A 25,925-nucleotide genomic window follows, 5' to 3' on the forward strand; every position below is an offset into this window, starting at 1 on the left:
AAAAACACTGTCAACGGTAATACTATTGTCCTAATATGCTTTAACCCTCATATATCTGCTGTGAATTCTAATTAAACGAGATTCAAGTTGTTCTATTATATAATGCATTATGCAGTACTTAAAAGTACATCAACAAAATGAAAAATCGATTAAATAAATGAATGACTGTCTCTAACTTTAAAACCTAAAGTTGGCTGAATATGACCCATATTTTTTCCTAATCAATTGCCTACTTATGAAGATAAATTATTTAAAACACGAAAATATTCTAAATCAGAGGCTCTAGATTAATTTCAAGCACCGAACAAGGTAAAGAAATCTCAAATTTCTCTAAAACCTCCGGATGTAAGATTCCTAAGTGTCCAATTTTTTTACTTCCCAAAAGTACATCAGCTCCTCTTCCAGAGAAGAACATAGGATCAGAGGATTGTTGAATGGAGTAATTCTTTTCATTGAGTGCCATCATGAGCCGATCCAAAACACCGTGGACAACTTCAAAACCAGATGTTTTTCCACAGTATAGTGCACAAACATTCCTCAAATTCTTGCAGCCTGTGTCAGCATCTTCTTCCTTTATAACTATGTCATTAACTTCGAAAAGCTTGAGAGGTAAAGGCATCTTTCTGTTACAGCTCACAGTTTTCAGTATGCCAGGGAGAAGTTGAGTTCTCACAACTTGGAACTCAAAGGTCTTTGGATTAGCGATCTGAACTGCATTATCAATTGCTTTGGGGATCCTGAGGTTAGTTGAAATATCATCTCTAGAACAGAGAGAGAATGTGAGAACCTCAGTGAATCCTGCTCTAGCGAGTTCTTCCCTCACACTGTCAGTAAGCTTGTTAACCTCTTGTTCTGTACCTATGGTGTAAATATCTGGTATCTGCTTTGTTATGTTGTTGTACCCGTAAGCAATAGCAACATCTTCTTCTATGTCACATTGGTGCAATATGTCATGTCTTGTTGGACCAATCTCAACAGAAACTTCATCTCCTTGACATTTTGAAGGTAGATACATTCTGCAAAGGAGATTGGCGACATCATCTGGTGAAAGGTCGGTAATTCCACTTTTTAAACACATTTCTTTAGCACTACAAACCTCTGTTCTGTACCCCATTTTAGGAGTAGTAACAGAACCACTACTTGTTACAATCTCAACTGCTTCACAGCTGAACTGATCCAAGCAGTGTTCACTGAACATGGTGCAAATTGTATCCAGAACAATCTTGGCTTTTTCCCGATCTTTAGCAGTAATTTCAATGAAGATATTCTTGGTGCTCAGGGTAATTTTGCTGTGCTCGCCATTAATAATGGGAGGTAAAGAAAGCACAACTCCGTTAGCATCAGTAATTATCGGATAAACTGGGCTACCCTCAAGGATTTGCAGGTATGGCTTCAGATATGTTTGTTTGAATTTTTCAAACATCTCATTAGCAGTCATCACTGTATCTTGATTAAGTGGCCGGAATTTGATTTCCTCAGGTGGTGTAGCTTTATAAGTAAAGGGACCTTGTATAGTATCCAAATCATGTGTTCCAATGGATACTAAAGATCTTTCTCTTCCAATATTTTGATGAAGCTTGTCCTGTAGCAAAATGAAGCTGTTATATATCTCTTCAGTGAAAGTAATATCCCGGAGCACAGCAGCAACACAATAAGGGCGGACAGATTTAACAGAATCATCAACTGTCATGGTCTCCCTACTTGGCTTAACAATGAAGCGTGGAGCTTTCGATCGCTCTCTGAAAACATTCATTGCCCTAGAGAGTCCTTCCACACATAGCAAGTCATAGCGATTAGCAGGAATATCTATTTTAAATTTGGTAATACCATTTTCCTGAACAACATCATCAAGTTCAATACCAAAATCAAAACATTCATCTTCAAACTCTTCTTCTGTGAAAGTACATCCTAATCTTTCATAAAGAATATCTCTGGTGACAGTAATGGTAGGCATCCTGAAACAAACTTTATTAGAATTCTTCTTGCTTGTAATACAAAATCTAATGGCAGAAAATTAAGTTTAGAGGTGGGAAGGGGGCGGGCGGGATCACACGACAGCAAACTGTTTGGCATCGCAGTGTTCACGGCCCGTACTGCGCAAACGACAGAAATTTCCCAAAATTATTCTTTTTCTGAAATTTTGGCTCTAGTAATTAGTAAATGTGACATGTAATTGTAAGATAACAATTGAATAGATCCTGCGCACGACCCTTACAGCCACAACTTAGGATTTCTCAACAATGTGAGGCTGTGTGCACGGCAGGCTGTGTATATGGTTGCCGAACACCAACTCGTTACTCTCCATGAGCGCAGCTGGAGTCAAGGTATCTGAGGATGCAGTTTACGCTGACTCCAGATACTAACGTCAGCACAAATTACGAGAAATTATTTATGCTAAAGAGTAGAGGCTAGGGGACTGGGGGTCCCAATAAGGTCAATCATAAAAATCGAAAGATCTTCCAGATGCTCTTACTTCAAAGTAATGGGTTCTAAAAGGTTAGTGCGTATACATATAATTCTATTAAAAATAAAAAATTATTAAAAAAAGAAGTGCACAAATTTCAATAATCAATGTGAGACGATTATATAATATGGTATCTCCAGTGTGATACCTAAACTAAAGGAATCTCACAAGAATAAGATCCAAGCTTGAACTAAACGTACAGCCTGTGAACTCTAAAATATTACTGTTTTGTTTTTTAGAGGACTCAGGGTATCATCCTCTATATGGTCATGCTTCATCATCAACTAGAGTTCCACACCCAATTCATAAATCAATATCTTAATATACCTAGCATACAGACATTTATTGACTGTTGCAATGCAATAGTTGAATCTACTATATTATCTGCTATATTATTTTGCAAAACTCGTTTAACATCCGAGCGTGCTAAATCACTCTACAGTCGATCTTCGAGATTGTTCTAAGAGGGCCCCCGACAGTTGAAACCAGCTTGAATCGATGTATTTTCATACGCTGATTCAGAATCACCCCCCATAACATAGGGTTAAAATGCTCCCCTGCCGAGATATTGGCGAAAAACTGTCTTGATCACGTGATATGACCGTATAAGGAAGTTGGTCGAATTTCTCGTTAGGGTTAGGGTTTCAGCATATGCTTTTGTTAGGGATTGGGTTAGGGTAAGGGTTGAGATCAGATAAGAGGGTTAGCCGTTAGGGTTTCGAATAGTCGTTCAGGGCCAGCTAGAGAACGGGTTGAAAAAGTCACGTGACAGTCGAGTGTAGAGTGATTAATCATCATCCTTTAATATCTTGACAATATTTAAAGTTTATGGTTTTAGGTTTAGGCGCGGCGCACCGCTTATATGTTATAGCTCATTCAGCTTCTGTTTTCAGCGATGTGTTGCTACACACTGTATAGCATTTGGGTCAAGCGCGGTGCCGCGCCTAAGCAGCAAAAGTGTTATTTATTTTAAAATTTATTTTTGTATCTCAAAAATGATGTAAAGTTTTTAATATGACGTAGAATTAAAGCTATTTCCGTACAGCCTAAGTGCTAAGCATGCTCGTTAGAAAAACTATGAACAATGAACATAACATGCTAGCTTTCTTTATTTTTGTAAGTCGCGTCGGCTGACATCTTGGGTTGTACTGGATGTAACAAGTTTATTATTGGATGTCTACTTATATTTATTATGATATCATTATTCATTGTAATGGCAATAAAATTTAAATTTTGTTTTACTTAAATTTTGTTTTACTTACACAGTTACAGAAGATCTCATTATTTTAATGAATTCATATCGAACCTTATGAATGTAATGAAGATTCTTGATCTATTGGCAGGACCCCTCCTCATTTAACCCGATTATTCGGCTGAGTCAACCGAGGAGACACTAAAAGGGTTCAACGTACCCTTAGCTATCTCCCTAGATTAGTTTATAAATGTAGATGTAGATGCATAGAAGAGGTATGCTCACAGTTCATTCGACAGAGTCAGAGTTGATACTGGGATTAGAACCTGGCCTTATGTGCAGAAGGTGCGGTGGTTGCTCTAACCAGTTACTACTCGGCCACCTAGCCCAATCTATAAGTAAAACAAAATTTTTTTAAGTAAAACAAAATTTAAATTTTATTGCCATTACAATGAATAATGATATCATAATAAATATAAGTAGACATCCGATAATAAACTTGTTACATCCAGTACAACCCAAGATGTCAGCCGACGCGACTTACAAAAATAAAGAAAGCTAGCATGTTATGTTCATTGTTCATAGTTTTTCTAACGAGCATGCTTAGCACTTAGGCTGTACGGAAATAGCTTTAATTCTACGTCATATTAAAAACTTTACATCATTTTTGAGATACAAAAATAAATTTTAAAATAAATAACTCTTTTGCTGCTTTTGCGCGGCACCGCGCTTGATCCACATGCTATACAGTGTGTAGCAACACATCGCTGAAAACAGAAGCTGAATGAGCTATAACATATAAGCGGTGCGCCGCGCCTAAACCTAAATCCATAAACTTTAAATATTGTCAAGATATTAAACGAGTTTTGCAAAATAATATAGCATGCTGACTTCGTAGGATATTACAATTATACCAGTGCCAGTTCCAAATGTGAGTCAGCGCTTAAACCAAAAGCAGTTGGCAAAAGGAGCCAGTTGCCTGCAAGAGCTTTACTAGCACCCGATTTACCACTTTTGGAGCACAAACTCAAACCTAAAACCGGCCAAGCACAAAAATATGTTATCGCCACGATTGGGTGGATTGATTCCCAGAATATTTATCAGCACGCGGCACTAATAATATATGAAGTTCATTATCGAATTTTAGATATGCCCTGGATCGTTTAACACATATATAAAAGGTTATTAAAAAATAATTAATGTTTGGTTCGTATAAATCGATATTAATCAATTATTTGAAATAGTATTTGTGTTTGTTATTATTAACTATTGAGTTGCGTTCGATTTAAATATTAAAACACTACTACAATACATTTCACAAAACAAAACGACGGGGACACAGAAAGGAGGAGGACAACACATCACACGGACGGAAACTGCTGCTGTTGACGAGTATCTGATTATATTAATTATGGGACTTTTGTTCATTAAAATAAGTGTGATCATACTTCTAGAGTATATTGGGCTGACACAGTTGCTGCAAGGTTAACATTGGGGTCCAAAACCGGGAGTGTGATACAACTTAATTTCGCGTTACGTAGTAAGAGATACAAAATATAAAATATAAGATATAAGTGACGGTAGGTTCACGGATATAGCGCGGCGTCATTTCATTAATCTGGCGCGGTAAATCACGCTGGGTAATGAAATGATAGAGTTATACAATATTTAAGTTTCGCGCGCTACGTTTACACAATATATTTGTGAGTCCGTCCCACGTTCCAGACGTACACTCCAGACAAGTCCAGACACTAGTGTAAAGCGGATGAGCTGATCAGTGTTCTCTGTTATATGCGTGAATATATAGTTTCTATGTTTGACTGTGGTGTGTATTGTGTGTGTTATTTTGTGTGTGTAGTATGAAATCTATATGGACTAGTTTGTATGTTCTTATTATAGGCACATGTCATTTCCATCAAAGTTGAGTTCTGACCATTCATCAGTGTTTCCAGCTTTTTGAGCATTGAGTAGCATAGTTTTAATGCGACCTTTAACAAGTGCAATTGGGGACGAGAAGTCAATCTTACTAGAAGGTTTAAGGAATTTATTCCACATATTCGAGGTTTTATATACAAACAAATTGGTTGCAGCGGGGTTAATAAAGTAGTTATCACGTCGGGGTGACTTTTTAAATAAATTGTACATCGGTATTGGAGTGTGAAGTTTGATTATTTTAAACATTTCAAGTAGACAGTGGTACTTATACAAATTATGCACGCAGAGTATTTTGTTTCTGCTGAGAAGGGGTTTACTTGATTCTCGTTTATAGAAGTCGGCTCCAAGTTTTTGGGATCCAATTGGGCGGGTTCTAGCACATGTTTTGAACTTATTACTGTATGCCTCTTGATCACCAAATAGAATACGAGTGCACTTTTTTTGAATTTTAAATATTGGTTCAAGCCTATTGTTCGATATGCCTCCCCACACTGAGATCCCATATCCTAGATGAGATTCGAAGAGGGTGTGGTAGAGGTCATTATACAGCTCTTTAGGTATAAATCTTCTCATACGGCAGAGTTTACCGACTTAACACTTTAATTTAGAACTAAGATATGTGCAGTATGAGGTTTCCAGTTAAGGTTTTTATCTATAATAACGCCGAGGAATTTAGTTTCATCAACACGTTTAATGACTGTGTTATTCAACGTTAAAATAAGATCATTACTATTACTACTACTACTAGTTACATCCTTCTTTCCTGGTGTAAAGTGAATGTAACAGCATTTCTTGATGTTAATGTGGAGAAGATTGCATTTCATGTAATTGTAAACAGAATTCATTATAGTATTAGCTTTTTGGTAGAGATTCTGGACAGATTTGTCGACTACAAATATATTGGTGTCATCAGCGAAAAGTATAAATTTTCCTAGGTCTGATGAGTTATAGATATCGTTTATGTAAATTATAAACAGTAGCGGTCCTAAAACACTACCTTGTGGTACTCCACAAATAACAGGGAGTTTATCAGATTCCTCACCTAAAACTGAAACGTACTGCTGTCTGTTAGATAGGTAACTTCCAATAAGCTCGTTTGCGTTACCTCTTATACCATATTTGTCAAGTTTTATGAGAAGTTTATCGTGACTGATAGTGTCAAATGCCTTTGATAAGTCAATAAAGATACCTAATACATGTTGCTTTTCCTTTATATGGGAGTTTACATAGTCAACTGAGTAATTAAGGGCGTGGTTAGTTGAGTGACTCTTCCTAAAACCAAACTGGTTCTCAAACAAAACGTTCTGCGACACAAGAAAACTGTACAAACGGGAGTAGATTACTTTCTCAAATAACTTTCCGAACACAGCTAGGGTAGATACTGGCCTATAGTTTTCGAGATATTCTGTACCGTCTTTTTTGTATATAGGGCTAATTTTACCAATTTTCAGTCGGTCTGGAAAAGTTCCATTTCTCATGTGTTCATTAAATAATACTGACAGGAGTGGGCTTATAATCTTAGACGTTCGTTTGATGACGTGAATAGGGATGTCACGTCATCAAACGAACGTCTATAGCTATTATTGCGATTAATACAACATGGTCTTATATTACATCTAAAACAGTGTAGTGTGTAGTGTTGTGTCCATTCTCGGTGAACATAGTAATAAGTGGAGAATCGATATTGCTTTCTCTCAAAGGGACTTCTCTTCTTATCCGTCAGATGCAGAGTCAAGTTCATGATCGCACTTCACTTTTTTACATTTTCAGATAGATCAATAACATAACAGCAGGCTAAACTAAAGAACAAGTAAATCTAATGAATATTTGTGGAAGAAGTTCTAGATTAGATACTGATTGTAGGTTTACAACCTACCAGGACGCGCGCCGAGTTGGACTCGTCGACGGTCCTGTATATATATATATATATATATGGAACAGATATTTTACGAGTATCACCCGTTAAGATACTGACGTCTACGATTAATTAAAATTTCACAAAAAACCTCAATTCAGTTAAATTCAGGCATGATGCAGTATTTATTTACCTTTAACCATCGACGATCAAACAATCTCAGTCTGCTCATTTGCTGTTATGTGTTTCTAAAATATAGCATAGAATAAATTCTCGTATTTAATCAGATCATTATCAATTATCGAATATAGAATCTTTTAAATCTGCTCCTGGAAAGTTGTACTTTATTAATGCAAACCCGTTCAATCCTGAAGTGGTATCAAGAAACAGCAATATTTATTCATTTTGTGAAAATGACTGCTCTTCATGCTTGGAGGTAAAAATTTTAAAATTGGGGACTTTCTATTGATCCTTGGCAGGTAAGGGTCAGTCAATCAACGTTTAACAATAAACGACAATTTTAGCAAAAAGTTGTTTTTAAAACAACTCTGCTGCAAAATTATAAAATGTAAAACATAAAACCCAAGTCTCTACGATTTGTGGGCGCGGGCGAGCGAAATAATTTGAACATGAATTAGCCTTCATCATTGTTAATGATCTGGCCCGGCGCGCGCTACTTTGTAGCACTTGCCATCATATTGCATCACAACATTTCGAGACGAAAGCGGCGCGCGCTACTTCGAAGAAATTTAGACGAGTTACATCCGTCAAAATTAGCCAAATGATCTTCATGCCCACTTTGTGGGCACGCCGCGCACTCGTGCGCGGCGCGGCCATATCACGTGGCTTCTGTGCCGCGATGAAATGACGATGAGGTGAGGATCACGACGTGAAACAAAAATACTCAACTTTAAGGGCGGCTGCAATTTATATTTATATATTTGTATCATACGTCGTGACCCCACTGTCGTTTCACTATATAAGTAAAGTTATATTGGAGAGTTTTAACGACATGGGGGGAGCTTCACCTAACCATGTGATTTCGCGCCGCTGCGGGCGCGCTTGTTACCGCCGTGAGGCGGGCGCGCGCCACTTGAAGCGCAAGCAGCAAGGGCTCTGGATATTAGAGAACGGGGGCCGCACACTCGTGCGCGGCGGGTCATACAACAATATTATATTTACTGGGCGGCGCTCAGCCTGTCATTCCGCCGAATCTTTATTCCCCAGGTAATATTATACAAAATACTTTGGAATGGACGATGTCAACCCTTCCAAATCGTTGCTTTTTACTGGGCCGCGCTGATCAGCGTGTCATTCCGCCTAATTTCTGTTTTCACCTAACCATGTTGCATGTGCTTTCGCGCCACTTCCAACTTCGGGCGCGCTTGTTTCACAAGTCAAGAAGGCGGGCGCGCGCTACTGCAAGCGCAAGGGCTCTGGATAGAGCAAATCTCTGTTTATAATTATGAACATGATATGCAATAGCCTGAGGTCCCCAGGTAAATGATAGCCTGAGTGCTGAGGTCCCTAGGTAAGTGGTAACGTTGCTCTGCGAATATTTAACTCTGCGAATTTTATAAATGATAAACAATAAGCAACAATCTCGTCTTCGATGCGAAGTAAGAATGATACATGATAGTTTGCTTCGCCTCTTCGACGCACCGCGCAAACTAGCATTCTTGCAGAGCCTGAGCAACGATCTGGAAGGGTTGACATCGTCAATCAACAAAGAAGCCTTTTAAAATATACGCCGCGCGTCCGCTTTTTATTCCTATTTACTTGTTGTTACAAAATGGCATTCGGCTATCGATGAATTCAGACAAATATATTGTATTATGAATAAACTAAATTATTTTCTAACTAATAGTAATACATAATAGTTAAATATACGTGACATGTGTACGTTAGTTACTTTCTTATTTACCTAAGGACCCAAGGCTGATATATAATAGTGTTCATAAACAATAAAAGATAAAATTTCTGCGGCGGAATGCAGACAGGCTGAGCGCCGCCCAGCAACTTTATTATTGGAGTTGCAATAATGCAATATTTTACATTTCAAATGAATATTTATATAGCATAGAAAGCCTAGTAAAAGTAATACTCCGCATTTGATTTTGGTAATAAAGCAATATGTTAACTTACAATTCATTCAAAATTTCGTAAGAAAATGATCCGGGTCGCATATAAAATGAAACAATTACGTCCTTACAACGGGACTTAACAGTAACCCAAACATATCATAATATGTATGTCGTGAATCATTATCGACAATAACTGTCATACATATAATCTTATCAATCGGGTCTAACGTAGCAACGAAGGAACGCTGAAGGAATTCGGGCTCTTAAGCTTATTATTGATCCAACAAACGCGCACAAAAGAAAATTAAATGAGTCTAAATATTAATAACAATGTGAGATAAATGGAACTGAAGCAGTAACAATAATCTATGGAAAGATAAACAACCATTTCATGCATAATTATGAAAATATGACCACACCACCAACAAACGTTGCACAATATCTTATTTACTAGTTTACAAATTATTCGAAATATTTCTACAAGTATTATCAGACAAATTTGAAGCTTTCAATGTTTCAACATGAAAGTTTCAATAGTACAGTGTAACAATAAAAAATCAATATCACCAGACAAAATGGGATAGTAAAATTGTCCTTATTCTAAAATCAGGCTTAATTTTACGATCTTAAAATTTAAATAGAAAAGTATATCTACTCAGTAAGAAAACCCATTCAACAGATAAATCATATGTCACTGACACAATTTTTATAAAACAAGAATTACAATTATTTCCAATCACAAATCAAAAAGTTCGAGAGTTTTCTTAAGAGCAAGCAGCTCAGGTGAGTAGTCCACTGCAGTGAGTTTGTGGACGTGCTTTTTCACCAATAACAATTCCTGGTGACAGTCTTCTGCGTTCTCTTGGAGACGATAGTTAATACCTGGTCGGTTTAAAGTTAGTCACAGAATAGAGTGTCTACGTAGATGACCTCAGGGCTACAAAATTCATCAAATAAACAAGAAAAACAATTCTCACCTGGAGTAGAATCCCTGTGAGCGATCTTAGTCCCGAAGTTTCCCGTGATAAGCTTGAGAGCTTCTCCAATGTTCCCTCTCAAAACCTCAGATCCGAGAACCTCAAACGTAAACCTCACTTTACTAATGAGAATTGCCACCACTGGTAATGTCAGTTTCTCCCTGTAGATTAAATGGATATCAATCACTCAGCAAACGTTGGTTATACTAAAGTCAGAAGCGCAGCCACTCTGGAAAAAAGGAGGTAGGGAGAGAGAAGTTGATTGACGACAATTAACCAAGACAGTAAATACCTATCAACCAGTAAGAGAGTCAGGCAGTTTTGGAATAGTGCCAAGTCATCAGAAGTACACACACAGGCTCGCCTCATAGATTTAAACTCCTCATCAGGGTGTGAGCGGGGGAAGCACAGTGAAACTGTCATTCTCGCTGCTCTCTCCATGTCACTTCGCCTCAGAGCTGATGTCACGTTCTTAAGAACCTGTCAAGTAGTTACCGGGTTAAACTTGGAGATATTCTTAAGGCTTGTAGCTTGTGGGTGTATCTACAAAGTTGTAATCACTAATTTCAGTTATAATTAATTGGTATCCCGTAAGGATCTCAATCTTGGAATGGTGCTCAGGAAAACTGACCAGTGTACGAGATGATAGCTTCTGGATAATATCCTGGTGTCCGCTTATAAGATCCTCTATGATAAGAACTTCTTCGCTTAAAGCAACTTTGACTTTCTCAATCTGAAACATAATATTCATAAACGCATTTTCTTCTAAAATTAAAATGAGTTAAAAAACAAGACGGAATTTGTGCGGTTGATTGGAAAAATTCGTAAGGGAAATTTAAAAAGTTTTTGAGACTCACTTCGGGATCCAATATCTCATTGTCAGTGTTCGGACGGATCCAACTTTTGCGGATTCTAACTTGCTTCACGCTAATTGAACCTGATCTCTTAGTCGGAGTTCGCAACTTCTGCTTTTGAATCTCCAAATCGTCTGTCGATATTAAAACAGGAGTTTTTGGGGCGGGTGTTCTAGGGACGGGTAACCTCGGAGATTCACAGAGTTGCGGGGATCCTGGCAAAGAAATGAGATACTCATCGTCATCCGCAGACCGACAAGAATCATAGCTTGTTGAGTTATCGGGATCTGAACTTTCTGAGTGAAATGAGTTTGATTCTGAGAGTCTAGAAATTGCCGGAATTCCTTTTTTTGATCTCCGAGCAGATTCGATACTGTTTTTTCTCGTAAATTTACTGAGGTTTTGCACCTGTTTCGGTTTTGCCCGATCTTTAATGCACCCTGACGAATTTAACCGTGATGATAAGTTACTGGGGATGGAGCTTGAATTTGGAACTGAACTGGATGCAGGAGTTTTTGAAACATAAGTTTTTTTTGGCGTTGTTGGAACAGATTTTGTTGGAGTTTTATTGACATGGACAGTAAAAGTGGTGTCCGAGTCATCGTTGGAAAGTTGTCTGCGAATGTTGCTGGACGGTAAATCACCAGCTCCACCATGGAATATATTACTGACCCCACTTGGTCGCTGAATCTTTCGTTTCCGTTTCATGTCATCAATCTTATTATTTGTCGGTAATGGTAACGACACACTATCCAGAGGTATGAAAACAAGTTCTTTAGTGGGGTCGTGAGGGGAGCCAAGTTTAGGTTTGGGTATGCTGGAAGATGTTTTCTCTGACCGACCAGAATATTTGCGGGCCTGAAAGTCTTCAGAGGATTTTGAAAGAGGTAATGTGGGAGGAGTTGGCAAATGGCGGGGAGAAGGAGGCGGTATGTTGGAGCTTGTGGAACTGGTGGACGGTATTTTGCTTCTTATCGGCTTCTGAGGTGAACTTTTTGTGACACGCCCAGGTATATTGGTAGTGGGCGTATCAGAGGTTGATGTTCTGAGTCTGTTAGACTCGGAGTTAGTTCTGATTCTAGAGACTGATTCGTTACGATAGTTCTGGGTATATGTTAGAGGGTCCTTATTTTCAGTACCGGGAGCCGGCGTTTTGATCGCAACAGAAGAAAACCGGTCAGATCGCCTGGCATCCGGCTCTCTGGACTCAGCCTGTTTGGAAATAGATTCTGATCTCTGTCTTTGTTCATCCTCTAATTCCTCTTGTTCTTCTTGGCTCGGAGCTGACTTGCTTTATTCTCCGCAGGTTTTATATCCTTCTTGTGTACAGGTCTGCGGGAGATACCCTTCTTAGTTCGGAATGAGGCGCGAGGTTTTCTTCTAGCAGTCGGCGCAGGAGCAGCCGGTACCTGAAGTTAGACCTCACGTTAGATTAAACATAGGAGAAAAAGGAGAAATCTTCAAACTCATATAAGACAATTAGACGATAAGGGTGATCATATAATCGCACTATTAGGATCGAATCAATTCCCCACAAAAGTGCATAATCTGCATGACAAATGCATTCCACAAAAGTGATTGTAATCAGGGTGGTCACTCAGACATACTCATACCATTTCTACAGGTTCCTCTGGCTGATGGGGAGAGATTTTAGTTATATATTACAAAATGTCCCAGAATTTGTCTCTAGTTGCAATATTCAGTAGTTTATTATTATATAACCGTTAGAATTAACTTACAGTTGTGGATTGACCGGGGGTGCTCTCAAGTTTTTTCTTTATGGCAACTTCTCTCAGCTCACTAGCCTTGTTGGTCCGCGCTGTCACGGTCTTACCCCCTTCGCTTCTCTTTGACCTGTAAAGAAGAGAATCAGCAATAGGAAACAACTCATTTTCTGAACATTTAACTGTTATCATTCTTACCAATAGTGAGATAATTTCAATGATATTTGTTACATTATTAAGCAAAAATAAAGGAACAATTAGGAAGACTTTGAAGTGCTCATGCTAAGGTAGAAAAAAGAAGTCAAGTCCAAGAAAGAAAAAGAGACGAATTAAGAAAGACTGATCGTCGAAACCCAAATAATTAACAGTTACAAGCAAAACCTTCAAACAGATCGACGCGTCTCGATGTTATATGATCAAAGTGTAATAACGCTCAAACACCGACTTGTATTTTGAGGAACGAGAGTTGTACTGCAATTGAACAGACTAATCAGGTCTAGCAAGTTAACACCCCTTATTTTATATTTAAGGTTTTCGGAACGTTGTAAAAATGCGTTTTATGTACAGGCTGCATGCCAAATGCCAATGGAACCCAATTTGTTGAAATGTGCATTCCTGGCAGTAATCACAAGGCTCACAGTGCTGCGAGCCTAATCGCCCATGCCTCGTGTCTGTGATCATGCTCTACGCACGTAGAATCGCATCTAGTCTTCTCAGAGCCGTCAGAGTCACTAAAGTCCAGATCAGCATAGTTGAAGTGTAAACCAGGGACGTGGTACTCAGTAGACATGGGACTGATAGAGGACATGGAGGTTGTGGAGCCAAGGTACCGGGGTATCCGAGATTGAGATCCCGTCATGTCTGTCCGGGAGGGAGTTAATGTGGATCTGATGTTACTGGTGCTCTTAGAGTTTTGACACTGACGTCCGCTCCAGGATGAGTTACGAGACTGGTAGCGGCTCCCAGTAGTTGATGAGGACCGGGTACGATTAGAGGACCATGATGAGGAAGTAGCTCGAGAGGAGGGCCGAGTCTCAGCCGTGCTCCTAGAGTAAGCGTGGAGAATCTCATTATTTCTCCAGGGCGGAACTCTGCAGTTCTCCGTGTCAGAGTCACTAAAATCCAGATCAGCCAGGTTCATGTTGTGACCCGGGAACATATAGTCGGGGGAGGTGGTACCGGGGGAGGAGACAGAACTAGTGGAGCCCAAATACCGGGGTATCTGACTACCAGCCAGTGAGCTCCGTGACAGGTTCATGTTCCTTCCTCTAACTGCAGATAAAGATCTGGTACTACTGCGGCTTGTTGTGTTCCTGTTGCGGGTTTGTCCTCCGTCCCAGGTTGGGTGCCGAGTATGGTTCCTTTGCACTGGAGGAGGTCTATTCTGATTCATTGACAACGAACAGGTCCTGGTGCTCTTTGCAGTGTGTCGGGACCTTGTGAATGTAGTTTCAGCGTGGGCCCATGGATCTGGTCTCAACGAGATGGAATCTGGCCGTTTTCTGGGTCGCCTACCAGATAATTAGTAACGTCAAACATTTTAAGAATTCCATTTAATATTTTAAACGCGAAAGATTCATAGCGGAAAAGGTAACAGCGTTTAAGTTTGTTCAGCGCCCCAATACATTTACAAAACACCAACTTACGCCACAGATTGGGAGAAGAAACCGGAGGATTTGAGGGAGACGGCAGGTCGTTTGGTAGAGTTCCTACGTTTTGGTATCTTGCTGCCTTTTGAGGAGGAAGGGACAGGAAGTCGCTTAATTTGGGGGTCGTCGGGTATTCCGTCTGCTTCAGTTATCACTACGACATCCAACTCAGTGTCGTCGTAAAACTGTACAATAAATATATATTTATGAGATTTGGTGGACTTCATGGCCTGAAAGTAAATATTTATTCTCAACAAAAAAACTTTTAGACAACGATAATGACTAGCAAAGAATTACCAAACCACAAACCTCGTCTTCATCTTTAGTTCCACCTGTCAGCAACTTTGAGTTGTGGATATTTTCCTTTTTTCGTTTGTTTACTGCTTTTCTCTGACTCTTCCTCCATCCTATTGCTCTCTTTACACTCTGTCTAAACGTCGACCTGATGAAATAAAGTGTTAATTAAATGGTACACGTACTTAGGTTCGACACGCACTCTAGTTCTACACGTACTATAGTCTGACAAACCCTAAGGTCCGACTCAAGTTCGACACGTACTAAAGTTCGACAAGAGAACTTCGACTGTCGAACTATAGTTTTGAAATCTCCGATCTCAAGCAACGATTCTTTACAAGCTAGAGATCTATTCGTTTGTTTGTTTTCCACTTGTCTCATGTTGTTTAATTAACTATGTGTGAATGTGATATCTATAATCCATATCTATGAACATTTAATTGAACTCAGACTCAGTTGTTAGTTAACAGAATTGTAGACTTAGCAGTTAGCGGAGAGATTATCGTGGTAACTCGTACTCCGTTTTATAGATCTAGATTGTAGAGTACGCTATATAAATATCTACCACGTACCACACTTCATATTATCACAAACGACTGGTAACCGAGTACCGCGACCGGTTTAGAGATTTGGCTGCTGAACCGGAAACATTCGGATATCTCAATTAAATAAAATGTCGTTAGTTTTATAAAAAAACAAGGCTATTTTTAGAAGCATTATAAATTTGATCAAATAACAATTATTATTGTTGCATTAAATAACGTGGATTTAAAAGTAAGCTATTAATAAGAATATAACAAACAAGTGATTTATTGCGTGCTTGTCTGATAATATTAGTGTGGGGTGTGTCATATAGCCAGTGCATTATTTATAACTTGTGAGTTGTTTGAAGCAAAAAGAATTGTTTTGTTCAGTGAAAGAGAGGAAATACAATTAATGAAGTTCAAATTATAAGGGTTCTACCAATGGGAGGAGGAGTTAGAGTTCTCTTGCGCTGCACAAAACATTATCAGCCAAAGATAACCACAAACGAACAACAAGATAATAATAGTTTATGTATAGGAATAATGAATATGGGAGGTTAATGAGCGGCCAAGCTTTGAGGAAATTGCAATCTCGCAGTGAACACACATGTCGTTAGTTACAGATTCACGACACCCCGTGACCATGACAACCACGTGACTGCAAGTGTGATTTCACTGTCACACTAGTCTTAAGAATTCCCATGTTTTGTGTTAATTCTAATTCTAGCACTAAACTGAGGTGCCCGAATATGGTAAACTCAGTCAGTCACCTACACGATCACGGATTTTATCCGTCGTCGGTTGAAGTCTGTACGCTTGATAATTGTGTGTCGGTTGGTCTGTCTGAGAAGAACATTTGTCCGGTCAAATTTTCAAAATGGCGAATCTATAAATAATAGAATAACGGAGAGCGAAGCAACTTCAAGAATGTCCAAAATCAAAATAAAATGCGGAAGATTGAACGGCATGTCTAGTTATGCGTCACGTACCGGACAAAAGCGATGTCATCTTTGTTATCATCACTCAGCTCGCTTCCTTCATAGGATTCTTCTTCTACCCTCTGAAATTCAGGGCGATGAAAACTCCAGTGTATATTGCATGGTTGTATAATGTATAATGTTTAATTAAAATGTATAAATAATATGCGCCTTGGCCGAGTAAATGGTTAGAACAATTTCATGTTCAAAACATCATAACACACGGCTCCTTAAAACAAGACTATTTATTACCGAAAGTGACACCATGCTGATTGCTGCTGCTTTTCCTCGATAAGCCGAACAATCCTGATCACTAATTAGAACTACACAAATACAGACAGTAACACAGACTACAATTAGTATTACCGGGAGACTATTTGTAAACTAAGTAAACGGTGGATAGAGGCTAGTACTCTTTACTCATAACGTTACAGAACAAAAGAGCTCTGCACATTACACTCTACACGGCACACTAAATGCGAACTCAGCGAAATCACATGAAGATATCGTATGTGGTTACTAGCAGTAGCTGGGTCCAGTGACGATAACACGGTGATCATCTGTTTAACCATATTGATTTATTGGAAGATTTATCAATCAGCTTAGCGTAACAAAATTTGGCTATTTCCCAGTAGTAATTGTAGCCTCACGATTGCTGGTACAGACTACAGGTATACAGACTACAGGTATCCAGAAGGCAGGTTTATTAGCTGGTACCAGGTACCTATATACCAGGTAAGTAACACTGGCATTTACATTGCCAGTACTGTTGTACGGGTGACTTAAAACTTGTACACTGTACGGGTACAGGTACAGGAATTGAGATAACACTGGCAAAAACCATATCGCTGTTAAACTTATTATTACAAATAACTAATATTATCTATGTAAACAGTATTATCACATAACTAATCAGTAATCTTATCTCTGTAAAAATCACTATAAAATATAACAAACCTTATCACTGTTATCAGCATCATCAGACTCAGCAACGGAAGATCCCTTTCTCTCCGCCGGTCTCTTAGCTTGTAGAGGTTCAGCTCGCTCTGGAACCTTCTTATTCTTGCGGAGGAAGGAGGAGATGGACTGGAAGACGTTCATCTTGGTGGAGGTAGCATGGTATCTGGGTAGTCTTGTCTCACAGGAGTCGCCGCTGTATGTGTACTTTTGGAGGGCCGACTCTCGCTTTGCTAAAAGAGATAGAGAGGCGGTTAATAGGGTAGGGGTGTTACTTTCATTAAGAGAGAGGCGGTTAATAGGGTGGGGTGTTACTTTCGCAACGCCCTGTTTCAATTACATAGTGAGAAGCCACTAAACGTGCACATCTGTCAAGAGTCAGTTGGAGTTTTGACAGATTTAAAAAAATAGTTTCTTAGTTTAGCCAGTTAAGATTATCAGCCAGCAAATCAATACGAAATAAAAAATAAACATTTGACAGGTGTAGGATCTTGGTTTTAAATGACAGAAAATGATTATTAGAGGATATGAACAAATTGGAAGAAGTTAAAAACCCGGCAACTGTTTTGTTGAGTCCGTGTAAACACCATACATGTACAATATATATTCTAGCTGGCAAGATTATACTTTAAAGACCAGACACATGTAGTGTTAAATGTGCATAATTTCTGGTACACCAAATGTAAGAGATTTCCGCAGAATCCTACTATGACAAATCTCTAAAGGAACGAGAGAGCAGAGAAAATTGAAATCTCGAAATACGCCGATATTTCTGAGAGTCAGGATGGCAGCATGTTGCGCTGGTAAGATGTTGCGCAATACTGCAGCTGCGGTTTGACGTTATTTAACACACCTTGTATTGGGAAAGACATCCCTTGAAACTTGTCATTAAATGGACGGACTTTAAAGTTTATAGATTTCATCAGGCATACCCCTCAGATTAATCTAGCGTAAAAGTAAATGCCCATTATCGAACGTCACAGATGCTGTTTTGTTCAAGTTTGGGAAGCTAGCAACATCTCAAACTCAAACGGGCCACTTACTCTTAGTATAAAGCTTCAGAGAAAATATGCTGACCAGTAATAAATTAAAAGTTAAGACTTATTTCTCCGGAGATTCACGCAATAGGGCACGCGCAGTTTTATTCTTTAAACAGGTCAGTGGATAATCGACTACATCATACCAAATAAATAACTAAACTATTCTTAATCGCATTCTTCATTACATAATTGCAATAACCGAGAAAGAAGTCTTTACATTAAGTTTAAGTAAAGAATAATATCAATGCAGTGACAGTGAATATGATTGCTGGGTCATAATTAGAAGCGACTCCATTTGACGGCCGGTTTAGTAGTGAAATTAATATAACTCTCCGACTTCAAGCTCAAAGACTGAGAACTTTGCACCAGCACTGTCTTGAGGTTATTTATAGATCAGTGGAACTGGAACTACCGAAACTAAAGCCATTTATAAACCATTTAAACTAAACAATCCTGCACATCATTTAACTATTTTAAATGTAAATATGTGACATATGGAGATCTGCCACGAAGGCAGTAAAGAACAACGAATGCACCAGCACTACTAGATTCATAAAGCAACTTTAGCCATCAAGGATGGCTAATATGATCGTAAAATGTCTTGTAAATTTATTTTCAAAGTACTTATAACTGCACTATAACTACACTGTAAGGCTCGTTATAATCTAATCATTGAAAATTCTAAACGTAAAATTATCCCTTTAACGCTAAATAATCCTTGTCATAACAAAATTTCTAAAAGTAGAAGCAAAACGAAGAACCCTAACTTGAAAATCAAGCTTAATAGTTGTAAACAGATAAATTTGATAGCGCTCCCTTCATGACGATCAGCGACCACATCTTTTACTTAGAAACTGATTTTAAAAGTTAATTCAACAACTTTTAAAGCAAAGGCTGAGAAAATCAACCAGAATACAAATGATTGAAAAGTCGTGAGAAAAATATAACGCAATAGGGACGAAGTGACAGATTTATATACACTCAGTTTATTATGCCGCATCTGTTTGAAGAGTCACACTGTAGCGTTACAGAGTGGGAGCGTCAACTCTTCTATAACATTAGTCACTATGCATAATAAAAAGTGGATCACACAATAAAGAGTACTTGCAAATGTAGGCCCTCTCAGCTCATCATCTACCTCCATTAGGTGAACTGTACCAAATGGGACGACTCATTGTTGGAATGTCACGCTCGGATGAAGACTGAAAGCTATTATTACAGAAGAAGCGAGTTGCGAGACTAATGAGGGGGACAGGGGGAGACAGGGGGGACAGGGGGATAGTCGCTGCGTTCACCTCATCAGAATCCTGTACAGTGTTTGACAACGAGAAAACGCATACAAGTGATAACGGGTCAACAAATAACTGGATCAAGTAAATAGCAGGTTTGTGCTGATTGAATGACGGAATCTCATTACATTTACACGACACGCGCTTCTTAACACTCATCACTCACTATTCAGGAAGTAGAAAAATTCACAATCCTTGGAATCTGATTAACGGACAGTAGTTATTGGAAACACTTATTATGAAACTCTTTGCAACATTCACAGGAGAAGAGATTATGCTAGGAGGCTTGAAGAAGTCACTTTCAAACACTTAAAAGTTTCAAGTTTTAATTTCAAACATCTCAACACTAGAAATAAAAATCCAGTCGGTTCTAGTGAAACTTTTAGGATTCTATCTTGGGAACGCAACATCAAGATACAACGCACTAGTCACTACTGAGATCAAATAAGATCATTTCAGATCCTAGCAGAATCGTGTTAAGTCAGGACCTGTGTTTCCTTGTACGTGACTGAAAGCTCATAAAGTTACACAGAACACAGTATCAAGTAGCTACTGGGGTGCACGGGGGCTGATAAACATGTGACAGTGAGAAAACAAACACAACAACTGGCTCTGTAATAAGGTAAGATAAGGTAAAACAGTGTATGTTACATGACACCAGTCACGTATACCTGGTCAAATGAACATGCCTCACACGATAACAAAACAAAAGGGCGTCGCCATGGTGACACGTTCATCACCATGGTGACACGTACATCACCATGGTGACACGTTCATTACCATGGTGATCAATGTAAAACTGGATTTGAATCAAGATGCGGACGAGAGACCATTCCAGCAATATCCTAAGGTAAATGTAGGGTACATGTAGGGTAATCTGATGGATTGAACCACAAGGCGTTGATGACCCGATATTACTGCCGACAAATGAAAATTGAAGGTATATAATAGAGATATTGTAAGGGTTGCTTAAGAGTCGAGTACAATGTACACTGCACGTGGTCATTTGCGCCTTTATTACGAAACTACAGTCTTAAAATGACATCATGCGAGTAACACAAATATTAATAAAGGAGCAATAATTAGCATGTTGAAGGGTTGACCTACGTAAAATCCGAAACAAAAGCAGAGACTGCTATGTAATGGCTGGAGGACAGGAAATAAAATGCAATAAAAATGTGAGAGGGCCAATGATTGTAGTACTCTCTACATCTCTGAAGAGAGCCAATGACCGAGTACTTTATGAGAGCTAGTCACATGAGAATGTGTACCAGCTCGTGTTGCTTTCAAATGAGGGTGCGGCGCTGCTCTTTCTCAAGACATGTGAACTTTACACTTTGTTTAGAGATATTTCCTTGTGTTTGACTTCATGACGACTTCTGACATGCCTTACCAAAACATAATTATGATGTAATATCTTACTGTAATGTCACGTGTCACTTTTAACAGTTAACATTAACCAGAACTAGTGTATATCATAATGTATAGATTTGAAAATGTTTATTGTAGAGTCAGATCTCACTGTATCCAATTGAATAAAGAAGAATGATAACTGGCCTCAATATACAATAAACATAAAGAATGTAACTATTAATAGAAAGAATGTAACTTAATAGAAACATATTCTTTTACAAAGATGAGCGCCGTTTACAAAAAGAATTTAAATTTTAAATTATTACAGTTGGTTTACAAAATGCCGGCTTGAATATTTGAACTAGCTTAATAGTGGTTAGAAGTTAATTATAATGTGAATGGGAGTTGTGCCAGATAATAAACACGCAAATCACGCAAACCACAGAAACCACAGACAGTATTTTATTGCCAGAGAGAGTACCACAGACACAAGGGCCGTGATAATAAAGTGAATAATCTGGAAGCTTGCCAGGTTTGATACTTTATAGACACAAAATCTTATTAATCTTCACGTAACTCAGGATTCAAGTTTGATTCCTACACAGTTAACTTGCTTGTCGACAGAGCACGTGTTTAATCCTACAAGTATGTGATCGTTATTCAACTTTTTCAACATCTACTGAATGTTGAAAATGTTGAACACACGGCTACAAGGGAGCGCTAGGTTGTGCCACCGCAAAACTAAACCAGGTGGTCGTTAGTAACATATTACAGCAACTACTCCGCTGTAATTTACATAAATTAGTTTGGCAGTCTGGGAGGTCTCGTGACTGGGAGAGCAACTTAAAACAGGTACAAAACCTTGAGGAAACGTCCAACCAAACTGTAGCAGCAAGAGAATTTAGAGAAAAAGAGACTGCGCCACAAGAAAATGAGAAAGTACATAATTGAACGCATTGAGCCCCTATAGTGAATCCAAGACGAGGGTACACGATGTTATTGTGTCAATAATAAGACAGCTTTTATACCGTATTTGGGCATTTCGTGCTGTACAAAACCTCTCAGTTATCGTATGAGGGTGCGAGGTGTTCCACAAAATACCATCTGGCGCGAGCACACGTGGTGTCACGGCAACGTGGGAAATAGTGGTATCATAGCAACGTAATAGGGTGCACGTGGTAAATTGTGGTACATGTGGCACAACTGTGGCTGTGCGTTATGACTACAGCGATGTAAAGAATGCACTTCAGCGATAAGAGGACACGTGCTCAGCGGAATTGATATAATTTATTTAGAGGTTAAGATAATCTGAATCCGGGTGTTTTAGGTAGCAACCAAATATTCCAAATTCTTGCGATAGTTAGCGGAGAATTTAGCTGAGGTTTACAGCGACAATTGGAACCAAGTTGTACAGCAAGGCACAAGGTAGTAAAGGTTTAGTTGATCATTAACCTCCCTAGGTAGAAAACTTAACAGCAATAACTTATGTTACTAAACATAATAACTTACCTGTTCGTTTGTTGTTACGATTTCTAATCCTGTAGCACACGAAAATCCACATACTTCAACAGAAATACCCGAAAGAAACAAGAAAAAATGTGCACTACTTAAACGAGTACATACCGGGCCAAACAATGAATAACAAAACTCATGATATTGCGGTCAATTGACGGTTTTTAAAAGAAAGCGCATTACAATATATTATTTTAGTTTGGATTTAAAAGAGCTCTAGTACAGTATAGTACACGGAGTATCCAGTGGAAAGCTGTACAGGTAGCGCTATGATCTGTGGTAAGCAGTTAAGTAGTTAAATGATATACCACTTAGCTTGTTATGAGCACGACCAGGAGGATATTACTAGCGGCCTTTATTACGTTACGTTAAACGCCTTTATCTTACTAGTAACAGCCTTTATACTACCGGTCTATAACGGCTCCATCAATAGTGGCCAGTAAAGTAATGACCTCACTTCATATTAACAATTATATTTTTTCTTCGTTAGACATCTTAAGCAAGTTTAACTTAAGCAAGTTAAAGTGAAAGAACGCGTGACTAAGAACCTGAAGCGAACAATAAAACAACCGGATGAAGGAAAATTAAAGAAGGCCTCTACAATTAGTACAGTCTGCAAGTTTGCACAGCGTGAAGTATACTGCAAATAAAACCAGGAGTTACACAGTGAACACGGGCCAGATTGTACTACATCGGATAAATGAGAAGTTGTTGAAATTAATTGAAGTAGGTCATGCTTGTCTACAAGCCGGGCCCAAAACTCTGAGCGTGTCGTGTCGTATCAAAACACCAGCTCAACAAATATAAACAAATATTTAAATTTACTTATTGTTTCGAAAAACTTTCCTGGCAACATGATTTTAAATATTGTTAAAATCAAGTTACTGATAAGATCACAGCGATAAAAACCGTGAAAATGTGGGAAATTAAACGGACGCTGACACGCCAATCTGGATTGTGGACTGATTTGAAGTTAGACTACATTTGTTTTGACACGTGACCACAGCCCACACATGCGATTGGTCGGTCTCCTGATCATCTTATAGCTAATCATATGCTGACCGCAATATTAGACGAAGCTGCAAGTAAACACTACAAAGATAAAGAATTTCTCAGCACAGATCAATTACATATTATCTTGTTTTTATCAGCAGTATTTAATAAGTTTAACATAATATAATATACCTGTAGTTCCATTGAGGTGTGAGGGTAGAGGAACTGAAGTCATGAGATCTGCACCTTGTTGTTATGGGATCTGTAGTCCTCCTTGTTTCTCTCCAGGCTATAACATAGTCTTCTCATCAATCTGACAAAGTTACAGTTCTTAGAATATATTATATTATTATATATCACTCTCTGACTGCATTCATTCCAATTACATCAAAATTAAAGCAGTGCTGCCTCTCAAATTTCAAAGTAATCGTCAAACTGCTACTAAATTCTCGTGCCCTCAAAGATTAGAGGTCTAAATAATCTGGCAAAGCCAGAGAAAACAGGAAGCTGCACAAATCGGGTAGAGGCGGAAGGTAAAATGTGCTCAGCTCCGTTATATATGTTGAGTGTTAAATATGTAACTCTTTTCAACATAATAAAGGCTTCAGGGTCGACCTGAGCACTCCACCTCCGTGCCCGCCGAACACTGTTAAAAATAAAGCAATAACTTCGTCATAGCTGCAGCACGGATAAGAGAATGAAGGGGTCACACACAAAACAGTCATTTAATAAACTAAACACAAAAGAGTCCTCTATGGTTTACTAAAACTCTATTGTTTGAAATTAGGAATTAGAAGTAAACAATGTATATAACTGTATAGGACTTACAAACAAACAATTACACAAACTCACAAAAACTATTACACGTACACGGAACATTGCGACTATGCAGCCTGATACGAACGACTACAGACTTCTGACTGAGCAATAATCACGGACACTCGTGTAAACTGTAGATCAACTAATAACTGAAACAAGATTATCTTCTTGAAGGAATATATGCTAGATTATGCGGAGGAAATCGAATTAAGGAACATAAACACGACCTCTCTCATACACCCACTCCCCATTAGGAACTTGTTTGTTTGTATCACGTGACCCTGATACGACTGTTGATGGTAACAATCTAATGATTAGACAAGAAACCACAATAAAACGATAGTATTACTAGATTATGAACCATTGCTGGTTTGAACAGAGTAAGAGCGATATCAATCTTCACAAAAGAGAGGAAATGAGTTCCTTATCCGTTAGGTTGTACACTCAATGTAAGGGCCTATTGCTCAATAGTATATTGTGTAATGAGAGTGTAGTCTGATAGTAGTGAGATCCTTAGTGTAGTATAAATAAATTCCTGGCAGGAGCACTAGGGCAGGTTAGCATAACAAGCGAGCAAGTCAGCTGCAGAATTAGCATAGCAAAGGGTTCGAACAAAGCAGCCAGTCTTTAAGTCTGGGTCCCCCTTGTAAACCCAAATGAACTTAACGTTCTAATAAACCTACAATGACTGTTCATCGACCCTGAAAGTGCGGATACAAATTATGAACTAAAGTTATTAAAGTGACAGGATTACCGTCAAAACAGGCGATGAATGGTGCCAGGTTGTTGATAAATGCGTCATAGAGGGACTTGGCAAACTGTACCATGTCAACGCAAAGTTCCGGTATAAAAAGTGGAGGTCGACTGAGACCCAGCAGAGGAGAGTTTTAAAGTTCTAACGAGTCACTGCATATTATACTCAACTCTGTTGCTACAATATTGTGTTTTTAAACAAGACAACAAGAAGTTTTACATGTACTAACTACAATTGAGAAACCACTATAAACCGTATGTACTCTAAATATGTATAGAACAGTCTCGGTCGGTATCAGAAGCAAAGAGAGTAAGTATGGACTATAGTGTGTGATGAGCCCCTATCCAATGAGGGGCTAGAGGAAGAGAGAGCAGAATAATACCACTCATGGTAATGAGGAGCTATCAGTTAATGTTTCCTATGTTATGTCATCTATGCAAGTCCAGGGCAGGCAAAGAATTTCACAAATACCAGCCCTCATAGTATGCGAGCATTCCAGAGCATGAGGCGAGAGAGAGAAAGAAGCCGGAGATACCAAACAACAGATACCAATCCAATGAGAGCAGCTCAAAGAGCTTATATAAGTGTTCGAACATAGACAATGAAACTAATATGACCATATTTGGTTAAGATAAGGTAAATGGTTGGCTCTGTCGGAGCTCGTATCGCTGTATAATAT

General features: G+C 38.6%; 2 protein-coding genes across 11 annotated transcripts; both read right to left on the reverse strand.

Annotated features, from left to right (window-relative positions):
- Window positions 1-102: 102 nt before the first annotated feature.
- LOC134814765 (phenylalanine--tRNA ligase beta subunit-like) lies at window positions 103-1,954 on the reverse strand. Its single transcript, XM_063822973.1, has one exon. The coding sequence runs from the start codon at window positions 1,952-1,954 to the stop codon at window positions 269-271; it is 1,686 nt and encodes a 561-aa protein (XP_063679043.1). The 3' UTR covers window positions 103-268.
- Window positions 1,955-9,556: 7,602 nt separating this feature from the next.
- On the reverse strand, window positions 9,557-23,982 carry LOC134814991 (uncharacterized). 10 transcript variants are annotated; one of them, XM_063823394.1, is made up of 13 exons: window positions 23,866-23,982; window positions 17,487-17,719; window positions 16,542-16,612; window positions 15,044-15,176; window positions 14,732-14,919; window positions 13,778-14,521; window positions 13,101-13,215; window positions 12,975-12,995; window positions 11,365-12,770; window positions 11,139-11,240; window positions 10,800-10,987; window positions 10,508-10,668; window positions 9,557-10,412 (listed from the first exon to the last, which is right to left on the reverse strand). In XM_063823394.1, exons 1-9 carry the CDS (start codon window positions 23,906-23,908, stop codon window positions 12,615-12,617), a joined length of 1,704 nt encoding a protein of 567 aa, XP_063679464.1. In that variant the 5' UTR covers window positions 23,909-23,982; the 3' UTR covers window positions 9,557-10,412; window positions 10,508-10,668; window positions 10,800-10,987; window positions 11,139-11,240; window positions 11,365-12,614. The 10 variants fall into 10 exon arrangements, with proteins under 10 accessions (XP_063679464.1, XP_063679460.1, XP_063679463.1 ...); XM_063823390.1 differs by having other exon boundaries at window positions 13,778-14,596; XM_063823393.1 differs by lacking the exon at window positions 23,866-23,982 and adding an exon at window positions 22,678-22,783.
- Window positions 23,983-25,925: the final 1,943 nt, after the last annotated feature.

This window comes from Bolinopsis microptera, chromosome 5, assembly GCF_026151205.1.
Source record: "Bolinopsis microptera isolate Bmic1 chromosome 5, MBARI_Bmic_1.0, whole genome shotgun sequence".
Classification (NCBI taxonomy): domain Eukaryota; kingdom Metazoa; phylum Ctenophora; class Tentaculata; order Lobata; family Bolinopsidae; genus Bolinopsis; species Bolinopsis microptera.

Coding starts and splice junctions, on each gene's coding strand:
- LOC134814765 (XM_063822973.1), bottom strand. CDS start 1,954: ATGCCTACCATTACTGTCACCAGAGATATTCTTTATGAAAGATTAGGA.
- LOC134814991 (XM_063823389.1), bottom strand. CDS start 22,729: ATGTGGATTTTCGTGTGCTACAGGATTAGAAATCGTAACAACAAACGA. Junction 16,613..17,486: donor ATGCTGATAACAGTGATAAG/GTTTGTTATATT, acceptor CCTGAATTTCAG/AGGGTAGAAGAAGAATCCTA. Junction 14,597..14,731: donor TTCTTCTCCCAATCTGTGGC/GTAAGTTGGTGT, acceptor ATTATCTGGTAG/GCGACCCAGAAAACGGCCAG.